This window comes from Dendropsophus ebraccatus, chromosome 14 (assembly GCF_027789765.1).
Source record: "Dendropsophus ebraccatus isolate aDenEbr1 chromosome 14, aDenEbr1.pat, whole genome shotgun sequence".
NCBI lineage: Eukaryota > Metazoa > Chordata > Amphibia > Anura > Hylidae > Dendropsophus > Dendropsophus ebraccatus.
In genome coordinates this window covers 50,102,926-50,121,753 of record NC_091467.1, presented here as the reverse complement: position 1 = coordinate 50,121,753, position 18,828 = coordinate 50,102,926, and the positions used below count along the sequence as shown (strand labels likewise).

Genomic DNA, 18,828 nt, shown 5'->3' with positions numbered 1-18,828 from the left:
ATATCTACAGGTAAAATACACTCAGCTGGAGTATATAGTCACATGACAACATATACATATTTATATGAGCATATACATGGCATCTTTCATATGTCTATTGTGGGACACAGAAAAGTTAGTTCAATTCTTACATCTCCAGCGTATTTTGGGAAAGGTCCTGGGTCATTCTCATCCAGCACTATGGTGGTCAGGACCCATCTTCTCTTGGAACGTCTGAGTGGACGGTGACTGTCTGACACATCATCTACATTCTGTATAGAAGGAATAACATTGGTGAATTTCCATGCTCATATTTATGACTAAGGCTGGGTTCACACTATGTTTTTGCAATCTGTTTTTCCATCTATTTTTTCATCTATTTTTTGCAAAAATGAATGAAAAAAACTGATTGCAAATACTTAGCGTGAACCCAGCCTTACGCTGAGTGTACTGCCTCCTTCTGCAATGCTACAAACAAACACTAGGTGGGGTGCTTACTCGCAGTTCTCTGACCATTTCCAGTACATGTCCAGAATGCTGCACATTCCTAGGTATTGTCTATGGGTATAGATCACAGGACATCATTAAAGTGACTCTGTACCCACAATCTGCCCCCCTCCACAACCGCTTGTACCTTCAGATAGCTGCTTTTAATCAAAGATCTGTGCTGGGGTCCGTTCGGCAGGTGATGCAGTTATTGTCCTAAATACAACTTTTAAACTTGCAGCCGTGTGCCCGTCATCTTGGATTAACAGCACCTATCCGACGGTACAAGCGGTTTGGGTGGGCAGATTGTGGGTACAGAGTTGTTTTAACCTCCATTAACACATGCTAAATATCATACATCATTATGTCTGTAGCTAGAATCTGTGCACAGAAAATATCTGAAACCCACCAGGACCATTATAAGGGGGGCTCAGATGCAGAAAGTTCTACAACAGAACTGCCATGTGTGAATATATACAGTCAGAGAGATCTACAAGACAGATCTGCTGTGGCTCTTGTACATATGAAAGCTAATCGTATTGTGGAGTATTTTTCTGGTATAAAAATAAAAAATATATTTATATAAAAAAAAGAAGCTACGATTCTAGTACAAACAGAGACAGATAAACAGTGCTACCATGTGAAAAAGAAAAACTTGATCCAGGTTCTTCTCAATCAATAATGAAGGAAATTTAAACGTCACTGAGCCTTTCTCAAACATAAAACATGTGAACATGAGCAATTTATACGTCCACATTTGCATATTAGCATATAATCTGTGAAAAAAGTCTAAAATACTAAGTGCAGACAAGGTAAAGGTACCCAACATGGTACCATGTAACATTAATACACTCGGTGTACACTATAAGAAAGTGCAAACAGCAAAAAGATAGACAGATAGGAGATAGATAGATAGATAGATAGATAGATAGATAGGAGATAGATAGATAGGAGATAGATAGATAGATATGGTAGATAGATAGGAGATAGATAGATAGATAGATAGATAGGAGATAGATAGATAGGAGATAGATAATAGATAGATAGATAGATAGATAGATAGATAGATAGATAGATAGATATAGTCCAATAGTAATTATTCCACAGCACACAATATAAAGTGAAAAAAATCTTGTGCAATTATTCCATCTTTAGTGCAGTAACAGAAAATGACATATGACAAGCCTCAACGTTTCGCTGGCCTCCGCCATAATTTTCAAGCGATGGCGGAGGCCATCGAAACGTCGCATCTTGCCATATGTCGTTTTCTGTTACTGCACTAAAGATGGAATAAACACACAAGATTTTTTTCACTTTATATTGTGTGCTGTGGAATATTTACTATTGGACTAGCTACCTTAATCCTTGGTCTGGATTCTCTGCTGGCACCACGGATCATATTTCAGTTGTGCTGCTCAGATAGATAGATAGGAAGAAGCAGGGTTGGGACATGAAGTTTTGGTGCCCTAGGCAGAGAAGGCAAATGGTTCCCCACGCCCCTACCCCCCACACGAGCATGCTGGGAGCTGTAGTTCTACCTCTATCACACAGGTACATGCTGGGAGCTGTTGTTCTACCTCAGTCACATAGGTGCATGCTGTGAGCTGTAGTTCTTCCTCTGCCAAACAGGAACATGCTGGGAGTTGTAGTTCTACCTCTGCCACAAAGGACAATGCTGGGAGCTGTAGTTCTACCTCTGCCACACAGGAACATGTTCGGTGTTGGGAGTTGTAGTTCTACCTCTGCCACACAGGAACATCCTGGGAGTTGTAGTTTTACCTCAGTCACACAGGAACATGCTGAGAGCTGTAGTTTTACCTCAGCCACACAGGAACATGCTGGGGACTGTAGTTCTAACTCTGTCACACAGGAGCATGCTGGGAGCTGTAGTTCTACCTCAGCCACACAGGTCATGCTGGGAGTTGTTGTCCTACCTCAGCCACACATAAGCACTAACACACACACACATACTCACCCACACAGCAGTAGCAAGGGAGGAGAACACTGAGAATGTCTCTGAGCCGAGGATCAGTCTCCTCTTCTGTCGCTGTTGGGGGGGGGGGGGGCATTAACGAGAAGCTTATCTTCAGCGAGCCAAGAAGAGAGGAGGAAGAGAGCAGGGGCCTGCCGCTGTGGGGCTGGAGCCTTCAGCAGCTGCGGGGCAGATCGGGGAAGGGATGCTGCTGCGTGTGAGGTCAGGTAAGGGGTATTTTTACTTTCAGCTACATTGCGCCCCCTGTAATTCAGCAGGACATGGCGCCCTAGGCCTACCCTTTGTCCCGACCCTGGGAAGGAGAATAGATATGAGATAGATAGATAGATAGATAGATAGATAGATAGGAGATTGCTTGCTGTGCTGCACCTATTGGTTGGATGTTACGTAGAATAAATAGCATGTTTTGTGTTTATTCTTGGGAGTGCTGTCAGAATCACTGGTTCGATAGATTAGATATGAGTTAAAATTGTGCAGTGGTCACATGTTTTCAGCTAGATTGCCGCTGAGCCAGTGTTGCCTGGTGTGACCTTATCCTAATGGGTTAATGTAGGTGGGGCTGTAACTGTTATTAACCTGTTGCTCACACCCAGTATGTTACTTATTCACCATGTGACCACATACCCTCTGTAGGCGTCTCTGGACCGCTTTCTTTGGCCGCTCTCCCAGGGAAGCGATCACCTGAAAATAAAACGGAATCAGATTAGACATTAATTAAAGAAAACTCGTCAGATGAATCCATTATCCTGCATAGACCTATCTGCATCTACATGAATACATGAATGTTTATTACAGGCTTATTCCGGTTTCTTCCAGACGTGAGCATGATATTTTCTAGGAATTGGTCCCCTTGTGTTAGCACAAGAGAGGTCTCTTTGTACAACTTTCCAAGGCTCCTGAATGGTAACTGATTCCTTGTGTACTGATATATTGACTCTTTTCTAAACAGACCATGTGACAACACCAGGACCATATCAGACCTTCATGATGTCTCATATTGTTAAAAAAAAAATTCTTGCTCTCGGAGGACCTGTTCTGTCTTGCATTACACAGGCTAACCATTAATATGAATGAGTTCCGTGTAATGCTTTATTTCCCCTGTGGTGGCGCTGCAGGGAAATAAAATTGTGAAGGGACTCTCCTAACAAGTAAGGATTGAAAAAAGCAGAGAACCCCTTTAAGTGAATAGGATCATTGTCTATACACATTTTTAGGAGAATACATCTATTATTTCCTTACTAGGTTACACTAAAAATCCCAGGAGAAGATCTGTCACACCCCAATGACACAAAGCGGAAATACTTGTTTGCTGTCATGTTATGGTATTTTGGTGAAAAGTGACATCTATTGACCTCTCTATCATGTTCTGCACCTGTCAGTATAGGCCTGAGCACCGTGTCATCCCCATGTGACATACTGATCTGTGGCTTCAATTGTATTGTGTGTGCGGAACACCCTGGACTGATACATTGTAGCAAACTAGCTCACAGTGCATTGGCTAGACTGGATACAGTTGTATCTAGATCTCAGGACTGTGTATATATATATAAATGTTCTCATTCACTGACAGCAAATGGATATCATGCAAATAGTAAGGAATTAAACATGGAGTATTATTATTTTTTATTGTTTTCATTGACTGTCAGCTGTCAGGGGTGACACAGCCTCTCTGCTGCCTCCAGTGGCTGCGTCCTGAACTGCAGGGCTTCAGAACCCCTGGTATCTGCAGTGATACTGAGCCTCCCCTAGTGTCTATTCTAATACCTATTAGCATTAGAATACATATTATCATTAGAAAACACACTAGAATTGGGGAAACTGTCTATGTAAAGAGAAGCAGGGTGAGCGGAGATAACTACAGCAGCATAAGCAATATCTAACAGTACTGCTGACAGTCAATGAAAACACAGAAACAACATAAAAATTGTATTTTCTAAACTTATATTACAAAGTTGTACAACTTTATGAAAGAAATGTAAAAAAAAAAAAAAAACTTTATTTTTCTAGCATTCCCCTTTAAATATTAACTTCACTCTACTGAAGGCTGAAGTGGTTTTTTTTGTTACTGTTCACACACCGCTGATGGTGGTTGTTTGGTCACAAAGCTCCTGCTGTTCTCTCTCTTTCTGATGTACACAGCACTCTACACATGAGGATCTCCCCTGTGCCGGTTTCACCCAGCTTAGCCCCCTCCGGCTGTAAACACCTGCAGACTCTCTAGGACGCTGCCCTTGGCTATGGCGACGTCTCAGCACTCACTCTCACTCAGTCCTTCATAGCAACCAGCTTTCAACCTTCATTCTCCTTCATGTGAACAGCACAGTTCGCTCTCTAGCTGGCAGGGCACAACACTTCCCTTGCACGTGCAGTTCACACACTCTCTCATATCATGTGGCACACCCATTTTTATCTGCTTCTCACTGTTAGCCCTGTTGGGACAGTGAGTCTAGTGGCAAATGCCCCCGCAGTTATGGAATATATAGGGAGCTCCCTGACACCATGTTGTTTGGACAACACCACAACAATAACATGAAAATAACATATAATTCACTTTCTATACAGTATTTGGCTAAGTTTACACAATGTATGACAGTGGCCGTTCTGTGACACGGCCATGTCACAGAACGGCTGCCATTTGTGAAGTTTAACCCGGCCCGTACTTCAGTACAGGCGGGATGAACTTCATTTCTTTCGTATTGGAATGCAGGGGGCGCATACGGGTGTGCCCGCTTTCTAATTAGCAATTGCAGACAATGTAAAGTACAGCCGGAGCCGGACTTTACATTGTCTGCACTATCAGTTCTGTGCAGCCACTATACAATGAATAGCAGCCTCACAAAAATGACATATTAGTTTTCTGTGCGGCCGCATGGAATCCCAGCCTAACTGTATACACCAGGGGAACTCAACAACTTTTAGTGAAGGTCCACTTACCGGGGTCTATTGTCAGGTGAAGGTCTGAGCTGAACGTCAGTAGGAAACGTGTTTTTTCACAAACTATTTACATACAGAATTGCTGCTTATTAGCGGGAAAACTGGCATTTTTTCTCTCTCACCAGCGCTTTGATATTAGGTACAAAGGGGGTGATTGCCCTGGTAGTATATAGCCCCCCCTGTTGCTCCCCCAGTAGTGTATAGCCCCCCTGTGCGCTCTCCCCAAGTAGTATATAGCCCCCTGTTGCTCCCCCTGTAGTATATAGCCCCCCTGTGCGCTCTCCCCCAGTAGTATATAGCCCCCCTGTGGGCTCTCCCCCAGTAGTATATAGCCCCCCTATGAGCTCCCCCCAGTAGTATATAGCTCCCCCCAGTAGTATATAGCCCCCTTGTGCTCTCCCCTGTAGTATATATCCACCCCCCATGCGCTCTCCCCCTGTAGTATATAGCCCCCTTTGAGCTCCTCCCTGTAGTATATAGCCCCCCGTGCGCTCTCCCCCTGTAGTATATAGCCTCCTGTAAGCTTCTCCCAATAGTATATAGCCCCCATGTAGTATATAGCCCCCTGTGAGGTCCCCCCAGTAGTGTAGCCCCCCCCCCTGTGCTCTCCTCCTGTAGTATATATCCCCCTGTGAGGTCCCCCCTGTAGTATATAGCCCCCCTGTGCCCTCTCCCCTTAAAGATGGCCCCCAGACAAAAAAAAACAAAAAACTACAACTCACCTAGCACCTTGCTCTCCGCTGCGGCTGTCTTCTTCTTTTCTTCTGTCGGTCCAGCCCCCGGCTGATACGCACTCTCTGGGGACGTCACGGGGATTCCACAGCAGAGCGCGCACCCGGAAGTACAGGACGGCGGCGTACACTGAGGTCTTTGGTGCGCGCTCTGCTGGGGAATCCACGGGACGTCCCCAGAGAGTGCGTATCAGCCGGGGGCTGGACCGACACTGCCCCCAGCCCCACAGGCGTACTGAAATCTAAGGACAGTACGCCTATGGGGCGGGAGGCATTGCGGTGGGGAGCGGGACCTCCTAACCGCCCCGGGACGGACCGGATCCGGGGCGGTTAGGAGGTCTGGCCACAGTGTACAGGCCACAGTATACAGTGTATACAGAGTATACACTCCAAAGGGGATTCCATAGAAAACAATGCAATGTATTTTTTTGAAAAATTGCAGTCGGTGTTGCAACGGCCGTTATTAATTGAAAAAATACATTGTGTTAACCTGGCAGATTCGTTGCAGATTTTGTTCATCTGAATGAAGATATTGAGATGGATAGAATAATTGCAAAAAATTCTGAAACAAATCTGGACTGGCCAACCTCTAGTGTGTATGCAGTCTCTCTATTCCCTCTGACAGTGGATGTGAGGGGTGAGAAGGGTCAGGCATGTGGAATTTCAACAGCCCAATCCATTTGATCTCGGAAGTTAGTGTCAATCAGAGGATACAATGACAAATACAGTATATACTAATATGTCACCACCAGAATTCTGGTCTAAAAAGTGGCACATGGGTCATTTCTCCCCATTCATTAAGCAGTTTTCAGGCCTGGTTACCGAAAAGGGTGTGGCCTAAGTTGTGCCTAAAATACACCTAAATCTGGCTGAAAATTCTGGCACACTTCAAGCAAAGCAATAGCTGGTGTAAACTAAGAGTAGACAGTCTTTGGGTACGTTCAACACTGAGCATATCAGGAACGACTTAAGGAGTTGAATCTGTATAGTCTGGAAGAAAGAAGGGAAAGGGGGGACATGATTGAAACCTTTTAAGTATGTTACAGGACTAAATAAGGTTCAGGAGGGAAGTGTTTTTAGTAAAAAACTGAGCTCAAGAACAAGAGGACACAGTGAGAGGTTAGTTGAGGGAAAGATCAGAAGCAATGTGAGAAAATATTATTTTACTAAAAGAGTAGTAGATACCTGGAACAAACTTCCAGCAGAGGTGGTTGGTAAATCCACAATAACAGAATTTAAACATGCCTGGGATAAACATACATCTATCCTAAGATAATAAGAAAGAAAATACTAAAAAGGGCAGACTAAATGGACCCAGTGGTCTTTTTCTGCCGACAATCTTCTATGTTTCTATGTTTCTAAATGTGGCGGAATCCCGCCTGCCACAGTATTACACTGTTTCTCTATGGGAGAGCTTGCTCAGTGTGAACGTACCCATACTCTTAGTTTACACCAGCTATTGCTTTGCCTGAATTCTGCCACAGTTGCTCAGTGTGAACATACCCTTTAAGTGCAACAGATTTATCAAACAGCCTGCACCACATTAATATACTGTATCTGGCACATTTAAAATTGTCTAGTCTATAGACAACCTTACCCCAATAGCAAATGTTGGACGATAAAAGATTTGGACATTCTCCGTCATTACTCCAGAAAAAGAGAACCTCTGGCCCTCCAGCTAATCCAAAACTACAATTACCATTAAAATTACAATGATGGGAATTGTAGTTCTGCAATAGCTGTAGGGCTGAAGGTTTCCCACCCTTGCCTAGCTCCCATAGGAGATAACCACTGCCAAAGGTGCCTGGCAGTGGACTGATTGTATAAGATAGTCAGTAAGAATGGCTGAATCCTGAACAAGCATCCAGCCAACAGCTAAGGTGTATGCAGGTCTGGCTCCTTCCCTCTCTTACGTCTAGTCAATGTACTGTAAACAGCATTCTCCCTCCAGGGAGGGTTCCCAGCCTATTCCGCAGACTGTTCTCTTTACTATCCCAAGGCTTTCTGCTCCTTTATTATTCTCAAAGATAAAAGCTAGAATAGATTAACAACAAAGACATTCCCTCTCCGGATCACTGCCTGCTGAGACTCCTCATTGAGTCACAGTAGGGATCTCACTGTGCTAGCCCCAAAGAAGCAGAAAGAACAAGGTCATCCCGCTATACAGTGCCAATAGGGAGTGGACACCAGCCACTTAGGATATCCCAGGCATGTGTATTTGTGGGAATACACATGTTTTCCTATGTAATAATAAGGATATAGCATTTTATGGCACAAGCAGTAACCTGCGCCAGGACATGGAGGTCAGAGGGTCACAGCAATAACTGCACTACAATGGCAGCAGTCAGCAACCCGTATACACCCCTGCAGGCAACAGCCACTCAATATACACAAGAACCCTAGATAGAGAGAGTGGTGGCTATATACTATACAACTGCCCAGCATACATCAGCCTCCACTTCTTTATGAGCTCAGCAGTGGCGTATAGCAGCCAGGTGGCACAGTAACATAAGTAGTAGATTAGGTAGGATAGTAGGACAGCATTCTGAAATCTTGCAGTTTTCATTCTCACCACTTGGCCTAAAGCTAAGCTGAGACTTCCTGCTCTGTCTGTAATGATAAGGTGGGAACCACTGAAAAATGATCTGTACAGTATAACAGCAACAGGTGATGCTAGTAGATAGAAAAGACAATAGATAAAGCTCACAGCTCAGCCTCTCCTTCCCGGCGCAATAACCTCTTAAAAGGTCATAGAGTATGCCCAGTAATGTTACCTAATTATGTCAATAGGACAGGTCCTGTCTGTTATTCTTTACGGCCATGGAGCTTTCTGTAAAGCATATCACTAACTGCTCAGGCAAGATGGCTGCCCACATGATAATGTAAAGATATCAAATTAAATTAAAAATTAAAAAAAGATAATCTGAAAATAGAAACCGATTAGAAAAAAAAATAAATTGTTACAGTATCTGGCTGCAATCAATAAAAAACAACAACACAGATTTAATCAGGAATGGGTGACCATATAATCTGTATGGGGGGGGGGGTCTCTCCATATGGCAGATACCAGAGGAAAGATGGATGAGGTTGTTGGACATGTCCAATTCTTAAGGGCCCTATTCCACCAACAGATCTGATGACAGATTATCTGCCAAAGATTTGAAGCCAAACCCAGGAGTGGATTTGAAAAGAGAAATCCAGTCTTTCCTTTATGACCTGTTCCTTATGACCTGATTATAGTCTGTTCCTGGGTTTGGCTTTAAATCTTTGGCAGATAATCTCTCGTCAGATCTGTTGGTGGAATAGGGCCTAAGCCTCTGCTAGAGGAGTCTGTCAGCAGATACCCCAACACCACTATCACCTCCATTCAGCATACATTCTAAAGCCCCTATTACATAGGGAGATCAGCTGAAGCAAGTGAGCGCCGACCTATTACACAAAGCTATTATCGTTTAAATACGGCCCATAATCGATTAGTGAAATAGGGCCTTATGGTGCGTTTACACAGACAGATTTATCTGACAGATTTTTTAAGCCAAAGTCAGGAATGGATTTGAAAAGAGGCGAAATCTCAGTCTTTCTTTTATGACCTGTTCTCTGTTTAGTCTGTTCCTGGCTTTGGCTTTAAAATCTGTCAGATAAATCTGTCTGTGTAAACGCACCATTAAGTGTGCAAATTTATAGGGAAAGTGGGAACAACTGACATCAGTCGAACAAGTGGTCAGCCAATGGCATGGCCATATCTAGGTTATAACAAGGGTTGGTTGTAGAGGTAGGCCTGGGGTAATAAGGGGAAGGGTATATATTGCATTGCATGCTATGTTGCCTCGGAATGACTCCATATTACATAGATATTCCACCCTGTATGCAATGCCTATAGAAGAGAATAGCTCAGTGATAAAGTGTCTACCAGGACATAAGTTTCATCAGGTGCATACTGATATGCCTCTATGTTACGGTACATGCTGATACACCTCTTTGTGTCACCCACATTTGACTAAATCAATACAAAATGTTACACAATACAAGAGAAATGAGCCGCACGGTGACCTCAGTCCATACAGTATTTGCCTATAACAATGTACATGTCTGTGATTCCTTTTACAGGTAATATATATGTTTAACTAGGAAAGTCTGGATTGGTGTGTACTCTGGGTGCTAACACAAGGCAAACAAGCGTATGAACACTCTGCACAGGCTGTAGAGAAGGCCACTGTGTGGTAGACCATTGCAGGGTGATGTCACGTCTGTCATCAGTCCCCCATACTAAATGCAGAGTCACTCACTATGGACAACACCAAAAATTCTCTGCCAGGAATAGAGCAATTTTAAACACATTTAGTTCTTTTTAAAAAGATTTTCATTTTTTAAAAGCCGTCAAATAAAATAAAAGTTATACAAGTTACATATCGTTGTAATTGTACTGATGTGAGGAACATAGATAACATGTCAGTTTTACCATAGGGCGAACGGCGTAAATGCGCAAACGATTTTTGTACGGTTTTGCAGCATATTTTCTGGAAACATAATGCCTGTCATTGCAAAGTACAATTGGTTTCGCAAAAAATAAGGGCTCACGTAGGTCTCAAAGTGAAAAAATGCAAGCGCTATGGCCTTTTTAACAAAGTGGAAAACTTGGTGGCGGTTACAACTGTACTTTAGTTATCTCTTCTTCTTTGTGTTGTGTGTTTGTATTTAGAAGTTGTTGGTGTTTTGTTCAGTTTGTATTGTTGCAAGTTTCTGTGATTTAGGTTTTACTCTTGTTTCTTTGGTCCCTAGTGCCTATTTGCAAGGTAGTCCGAGGTCTCCATAGACACTTTGCAGAGACAGTGGAGGATAATTGTCTGGTGATAGGTTAAAGTTCAGAGAATGCATCTGGGGAAAGTTTGGGGACAGCTAGCTGCAGCCAGTATTTGTTCCTATTTGTCTCTGCTTCATTTCTGTCACCATTATCATTGCCTTGTCATCCCCATTAAGGCTGGGTTCACACTACGTATATTTCAGTCAGTATTGTGGTCCTCATATTGCAACCAAAACCAGGAGTGCATTGAAAACACAGAAAGGATCTGTTCACACGATGTTGAAATTGAGTGGGTGGCCGCCATTTAATGGCAAATATTTGCTGTTATTTTAAAACAACAGCTGTTATATTGAAATAATGGCAGTTATTTACTGTTAAATGGCGGCCATCCACTCAATTTCAACATTGTGTGAACAGATCCTTTCTGTGTTTTTAATCCACTCCTGGTTTTGGTTGCAATATGAGGACGACAATACTGACTGAAATATACGTAGTGTGAACCCAGCCTAAATCATCTTCAGTTCCTGTCATCTGTTGCTGATTTACTGTTCTTGTTCCTGTTATCTGTCTGTACTTATATTTTTGTTTTTTAGACTGCCTGTTTGTTTCTACTGTATATGCTGTATGTTATTGGAGAAAAGGGTCAGAGATTATTGAAAATCACCACCCTATCCCTTTGCTCTGGGAGAGATAAGCCACAGCCAGAGCTCTCTAGCTTCAGTTCAACCCTCCTCTTCCCATAGAGAACACAGGAACACTTTGCCATGCTGAACTTTCCTGTTGAGAGGAATGAGTTAATCCATCCAAAGTTTGAAGAAAAATAAACTCTTTTAATAGAAGAAAAATAAACTCTTTTCTGATGAACTTTCCTATTTTTGAACTGAATCCTGTTCAAGGCCATAAAGCTGGTCCACCACCTGTTTATAGCAGATAATTAATGTTATTTTATTATTCACATTTTTGTAAGCAGATAACAAAATGTTCATGTATCAACATCCTTATGTAAACAATTTTTTAATATCAACATCCTTATGTAAACAATTTTTAATTGAACATTTAATCTTACTGTATGTCCATATCTGTCAAAACATATCTGTAGTTATCCGTTCTTTGAAGTTGATGACTTGCATAGTGTATGACTTTGCATTTTACATTCATATCCATTGGTTTTTTTCTGTATAAATAAAGGTGGGTTCTCAGAGATAGCAGGATACACCAGACTTGTTTGCAAGATACGTTGTCTGTGTCTTCATTCTAAGTGCATGGTGTGGGAGAGGGGATCCGGACCCATTCTCCAACTCAATTAGGAGACAGCCAACAACAGTAGGCCTTCTTTGGGAAGGCACCTCGACATTATTGGCGCCCGAACAGGGACACGCCCATTACATCGGGAGATCGGATGACCTGCACTGCTGTACCAGGAGAGAGAGGGGTGAACAAGGAGACCACAAAACCTGGCCAGGTAAGAGTAAAAAATTTGTTTGCTCTTTTCTGTGCTCTCCTCCTTCACATCTTTCTTACCTACCTCTGCAGAGTAAGTTATCAAAAGTGAACTCACGATAGGCGTGTTAATTTGAACTCTGTTCTCCTCTTGTTGGCTGTTCTATGTTTGTTTGTCCTAACCTGTGAGGGATAGTATATAGTAGGCGAAGAATTGCTCATTCAGGCTAAAACTGTTACTCAGGGCCCGGCCGTGGTTGTCACACAGATCCTCATAAACACGGAGCGTTGTGCAGTGGGAACAGTGCCAGTGCTAAAACCACTTTGGAATGAGCCTAGTAGCCTAACTATACAAGGACGCTGGACAGTAGTCTGGTTGTTTCCAAGGGAAAGATCTGTAATATGCTAATCCATGTCCTCTGTATACTTGGGGTAACTTGTTTTGCAATCTACATAGCAGCAAGAGTATATTTCAACATTAGAAAAGGAAGCCCTGAACCGTGGAATATTCTAAGTCCCAGCTTTTGGTAGTGATCCGTGGTCATAAGTGTACAGGACACAGGAAAGAAAATCATCAGTTGATTATTCTGGGTGCCTCCTGTCATAAGTGTACAGGACACAAGAAGGGAAATCATCAGTTGATCATTCTGGGTGCCTCCTGTTATACGATCACGAAGTAATATAAAATGGGACAAACAGAATCAAAAGGGGTTTCTGCAACCCACATAGTGACCTGCCGATATGGCAAAGAACAAGCAAAAAGGGCAAAAGCAATGTTGAAATATTTTAACATCCAACATGATGCTGTTTTTAACCCCAATACTTGGACTAAAGTCCAAGAAGAAAGGGGAGGATTAATAATTGATAATGGATGGGAAATGACAGTTACCCATATGAAAGATCTATCTCAACAGGCAAAAGGCCAACAATGGATATATGACTGGAAAGAGGGAACCTGGGATATAACCCAGAGGGGAGATAACAAAAAGGGACTGAGCCTTACTTCAGTCTCAAATCCCCCCCCTTCTTACACAAAAACAGTACACGTACCCCCGGGATGGGTATGTTTCAACTGTGGTCAACAAAACCCAGACTGGGAAGACACTTGCTTAGCATGTGGGGCACACAAGCCTCATCCTGATGCTTTGCACCCTGTGATTGAGAGAAGGATATTTATTAAGGAACCAATAGATCCTGCCAATCCTGATGCTCCACGAGATTACCAACTAAGGGCATTTGATGAATATAAACCCTGGCAACCTGGGGATCAAATGTCCCTGTTGCAGAATGCACCAAATCCTGGAATAGCTCCTGTTAGTTTTTGGAGGTACCTAGATCAAATTCAAGGTACATATAGAGCCGCTTGGATAGACATGATGGATCTCTGTAGAATGAAAATGAGCCCAGTTCAATTTTCCCAACTCCAGGCACATATTGGCAATCGTGCACCTCATGACATAAGGTCAATGGCATCAGGACAACAGTTTATGCCACATTTAAATGCTTTTTGCCAAATGCAACAGAGACAAAAGGGATCCGCAGGACCAGTAATGCAAGGTCCTCAGGAATCAGTGACTGATTATTCTTTCAGACTAAACCAGTCATATCAAGATGAGGGACTGGATCTACAAGATGCAGCAGTCAGAAGATTGCTAGCAAGAGCTTTCATAGATGGTTTAAGACACCCAATTGCAGATAAACTGAAATTATGTTGCCCAGAGTGGAGACAGGCAGATAATGTGGATGATATGGTTACAAAAGCATGTGGAATCCAATTGGATTTGCAGGAAGGAAAACAAAAAAGAGTCGTGGTAGCTGTGGCCAATGAACAGCAACCTGGCCAGAAACCACGGAGAGGTCCCACTTGCTACTATTGTGGTAAGATAGGACATGTGATCAAGGAATGCAGGAAAAGAAAACGGGACAATAAAGAAGAAGAAAAGGAGGAGTCAGAGCCAAAGAGACAACAATGACTATATGCAGCAGAGGATAAAGACACTAGAGGACCATTTGTCACAATACCCATACAAGTCTCTGGAGTTCAAACCCAAGCTCTAGTAGATTCAGGAGCCTCAAGATCAATGATACCCTCTGATAAGTTGTCTCCCAATGATATATCAGATGATGCAGTGAGTGTAGTTGGCTTTGATGGTCACCTACAACAAATTTCTCTTACCCACCCACTAAAAACAAAAATAGGTCCACATATATTGGTATCCAGATTTCTTGTGGGTGGATCTGGGACAATGGCACTTTTGGGTGCTGATCTTTTGTCCCGCCTGCAGGGGAACATACAATATATGGAAGATGGGAATGTTATGTTGAAAATTCCCTCAGACCTACAATCTGAGGCACTGTGTCAAATACTCAGCCTTGAAGAGCAGAATGACAGCATTCCTGCTACTTCTCAGTCTACACTCCTTGATTCCTTACCTCCCATTTTATGGGCTAAGGATAAAATTGACGTAGGAGACATGCCAGTAGCACCAGTAAAAGTGAAATGGAAAGAAAATATCACACTGCCTCAACTTCAACAGTACCCTCTTAACTCTGCTCAAGAAAAGTCATTATCTGAGCAAATAGAACCATTGTTGCAAAGGGGGGTACTGATTAAATTAAAATCTGCAGCCAATACTCCATTATTCCCTGTTAAAAAGAAGACCATCAAGGGACAACCAACTGTTTACCGAATGGTTCATGATCTAAGAGCCATAAATGCAATACTGGAACCCCTCACTCCAGTAGTCCCAAATCCCCATACGCTGCTCAATCAAATACCATCTGGAACACAGTACTATACTGTCATTGACTTAGTCAATGCCTACTGGTCAGTGCCATTGCACCCTGATTGTTATCACCTGTTCACATTCACACACAAGGGTGTCCAATATGCGTGGACGAGATTGCCACAGGGAATGGTTCACTCGCCAACTTTGTACTCTGCAGCAATGGCATCTGTCCTAGAAGCCTTTCAGCTGCCACCAGAGACTGTGCTCTTACAATATGTTGATGATTTACTTCTTTGCTGTCCAACAAAAGAAGTTTGTGAAAAAACAAGCATGGAATTACTGAATTTCCTTGTTACAATACACTGCAAAGTGTCCAGAGACAAATTACAATTTGTCCAAGAGAAGGTCATTTTTCTGGGACATTGTCTATCAGCTGGCCAGAAACATCTGAGTCCAAGTCGCATACAAACTGTACAGCAAGCTAAATCTCCAACCAATGTGAAGAAGCTTCGTGCTTTTCTGGGACTCGTATCTTACTGTAGACAGTGGATACCAAATGCTGCAAAACTAATGCAACCATTGTATGACTGCACAAAAGAAATTCCTTTCAAATTTCCAGCAGAAGCAGCAGCTGCATTTCAAAATCTCAAGCAAGAATTGTTGAGAGCCCCTGCCTTGAGTTTGCCAAATTACGAGTATCCTTTCTTTCTCTTTATCAGAGAAATAGATGGGTATGCTTTGGGAGTCCTTACTCAGAAACATGATGGCAAACATAGACCTCTGGGGTACTATTCAGTCAAATTGGACTCAGTGGTCAAAGCAGCTCCCACTTGCCTAAGGACTGTCATATCAGTACAAGTCATTGTGGATAAAGCATCAGATGTATCTCTAGATTATCCTACCACCATTCTCACTACTCATGACGTCTATGCCATACTAACACAGGTCCAAACTAAGCATCTGTCAATGGCTAGACAAGTCCGTATGCAATGTGCACTTCTCCTTCCTCCTAATTTCATCTTTCAAAAACTCACAAGTCTAAATCTGGCTGAACTTCTCATATTCACAGATTTGGACAGGGGGGAAAAGGACAGTGACAATGGTGAAGAAACACTTGAAATCATGGAACACGACTGTGCTGAACTAATAGAAGCAGAGTCACAACCCATTCACAATATTTCAAGAATCCCATTGCCAAATCCTGTGCATGAATTTTTCATTGATGGCAGCAGGTTTGCTGATGAGCATGGCAAATTCCATACTGGATATGCTGTGGTAACCCTGCATGAGACAGTGATATGTGGCCCTTTGCCGCCAAGCTGTTCTGCCCAGGTCGCAGAATTAACAGCACTGAAAAAGGCCATAGAACAAGCAGGAGATGATGCCACCAATATCTACACTGATTCAGCATACGCACATGGCGTAATCCATGACTCAGGCCACATTTGGGCAGTAAGAGGGTTTCTGACTGCAGCAGGAAACCCTATTAAGCATGGGACTCTGATCAAAGAACTCATAGAGATAGCTGCAAAAACCAGAGATCTTGCAGTGATAAAAGTGGCTGCTCACACACGAGCAGATACCAAGGAGGCCAGAGGGAATGATTTGGCCGACAAAACTGCAAAGAAAGGAGCTCTTCTTCCACTAGAACCTGATGAAGAAGTGGATACTGTGAGTGAACAAACAGAATTACAAAAAGTCATTCAGTCTATGACTGAGGAAGAGCTTGATGAATGCACAAGAAAAGGGGTGTTGGTGGATGGAATATGGCATATTGAAGGGTTACCAGTTTTGCCAAAAGCCTGGTTTCCAACCCTTTACTCAGCCTTACATCTACCTAGCCATGTCAGTGCAAATGTGATGTTGCAACAAAGCAGAAAATTCTGGTATGCACCAGGATTCAGGCATTATGTGAATGAACGCCTAAGGGTATGTCACATTTGCCAGGCCAATAACCCTGGACAGACAGTAAAAGTCCCACAAAAACATTTACCAAGGGCTTATTATCCCTTTCAGAGACTTCAAATTGACTACATCCAGATGCCAAAGTCTGGTCCACATGAGTATGTACTTGTCTGTGTGGATCTCTTTTCTGGATGGCCAGAGGCATATCCGGTAAAGTCAGCCAATGCCAGAAATACAGCAGCTAAGATTGCTATGGAACTGGTTCCAAGATTTGGCCTACCAGAAGTCATTGAATCAGATCGAGGAACGCACTTTACTGGTCAAGTGTTCCAAAATGTGTGTCAAGCTTTGGGTATAGACTCAGCACTACACACCCCCTACAGGCCACAGGCCTCAGGAAAGGTGGAAAGGCTGAATGGTACCCTTAAGCTGAAAATACAAAAAACAATGCAAGAGACACATAAACCATGGCCACAGTGCTTACCAATTGCTTTGTATTCAGTGAGAACAGCCCCTCAGGGCAAGACTAAACTCTCTCCATACGAAATATTGTTCGGGCGGGCACCGCAGTTGGGGTGTTATCTACCACAGCAGTTGGAAATGAATTGCGATAACCTATCTGCATATGTTATCAGTTTGCAAAAGCAACTAAATAATAACCATTCTCGAGTTTTCTCTTCCCTTCCAGACCCTGAGGCTGATACTGGAAGCCATAAATTACAACCTGGTGATCTTGTCTATGTAAAGAAGCATACTCGAAAAAGTCTTGAGCCCAGATTTGATGGTCCATTCCAAGTGCTTCTGACAACGCCTACATCTGTCAAGTTGGAAGGAAAGGAGACATGGATCCATGCCAGCCATTGCAAACTTGCATCATGATTTTGATCCTAACTGGGTCAAGTGTATCCTTGTTAAAAAAATCTGAGTCTCGAGAAAACATGTTACTAACACATCACAAATTACTTAACATGGAACTAAATGTATCTGACTGTTGGATATGTACCCACTCCCCAGTAACCGCATCTTCTCTTGCTTATCTAGCTATTCCTGTCCCATTTGAAGAATTTCTTGATGTTGTTTCTTTTATTGGTCTATTGTGTAATCAAAGGATTATGCTGTTGTTGTCAGCAAGTTACAAAGACTAAATCTTATACTCTATAAGTAATGATGTTTATTTCTTTTCCTTCTAGATTGGCGTTATGATGAGGAAATTTCTTGGAGGAGGATATGCCCATGTGGCTCTAGGTGATGGTGTTGGACCCAGAAGCATCCGCACCCTGGCAACCCTCGCCGGTCAGAGAGTGTTTAGGGTACATATTGGGATTTAATCCTGTCCAGGACCCAGATTTCTTCATCATCGCCAAAAAGGGGGGAATGAGAGGAATGAGTTAATCCATCCAAAGTTTGAAGAAAAATAAACTCTTTTAATAGAAGAAAAATAAACTCTTTTCTGATGAACTTTCCTATTTTTGAACTGAATCCTGTTCAAGGCCATAAAGCTGGTCCACCACCTGTTTTTAGCAGATAATTAATGTTATTTTATTATTCACATTTTTGTAAGCAGATAACAAAATGTTCATGTATCAACATCCTTATGTAAACAATTTTTTAATATCAACATCCTTATGTAAACAATTTTTAATTGAACATTTAATCTTACTGTATGTCCATATCTGTCAAAACATATCTGTAGTTATCCGTTCTTTGAAGTTGATGACTTGCATAGTGTATGACTTTGCATTTTACATTCATATCCATTGGTTTTTTTCTGTATAAATAAAGGTGGGTTCTCAGAGATAGCAGGACACACCGGACTTGTTTGCAAGATAC

The 18,828-nt window shown here is 42.5% G+C and overlaps 1 protein-coding gene across 12 annotated transcripts in view; it reads right to left on the bottom strand.

Annotated features, from left to right (window-relative positions):
• LOC138772772 (cadherin-like protein 26) overlaps positions 1-18,828 on the bottom strand; it is a 131,796-nt gene that overhangs the window by 41,830 nt on the left and 71,138 nt on the right. For 11 of the 12 annotated variants that reach the window (XM_069953416.1, XM_069953418.1, XM_069953419.1 and 8 more), the window contains 3 exons: positions 3,083-3,139; positions 478-537; positions 132-251 (listed from right to left, as the gene is read on the bottom strand). In XM_069953416.1, the coding sequence (XP_069809517.1) occupies positions 132-251; positions 478-537; positions 3,083-3,139 (237 nt within the window). The remainder of the gene's footprint in view (positions 1-131; positions 252-477; positions 538-3,082; positions 3,140-18,828) is intronic. The other variant, XM_069953421.1, reaches the window with a different exon arrangement.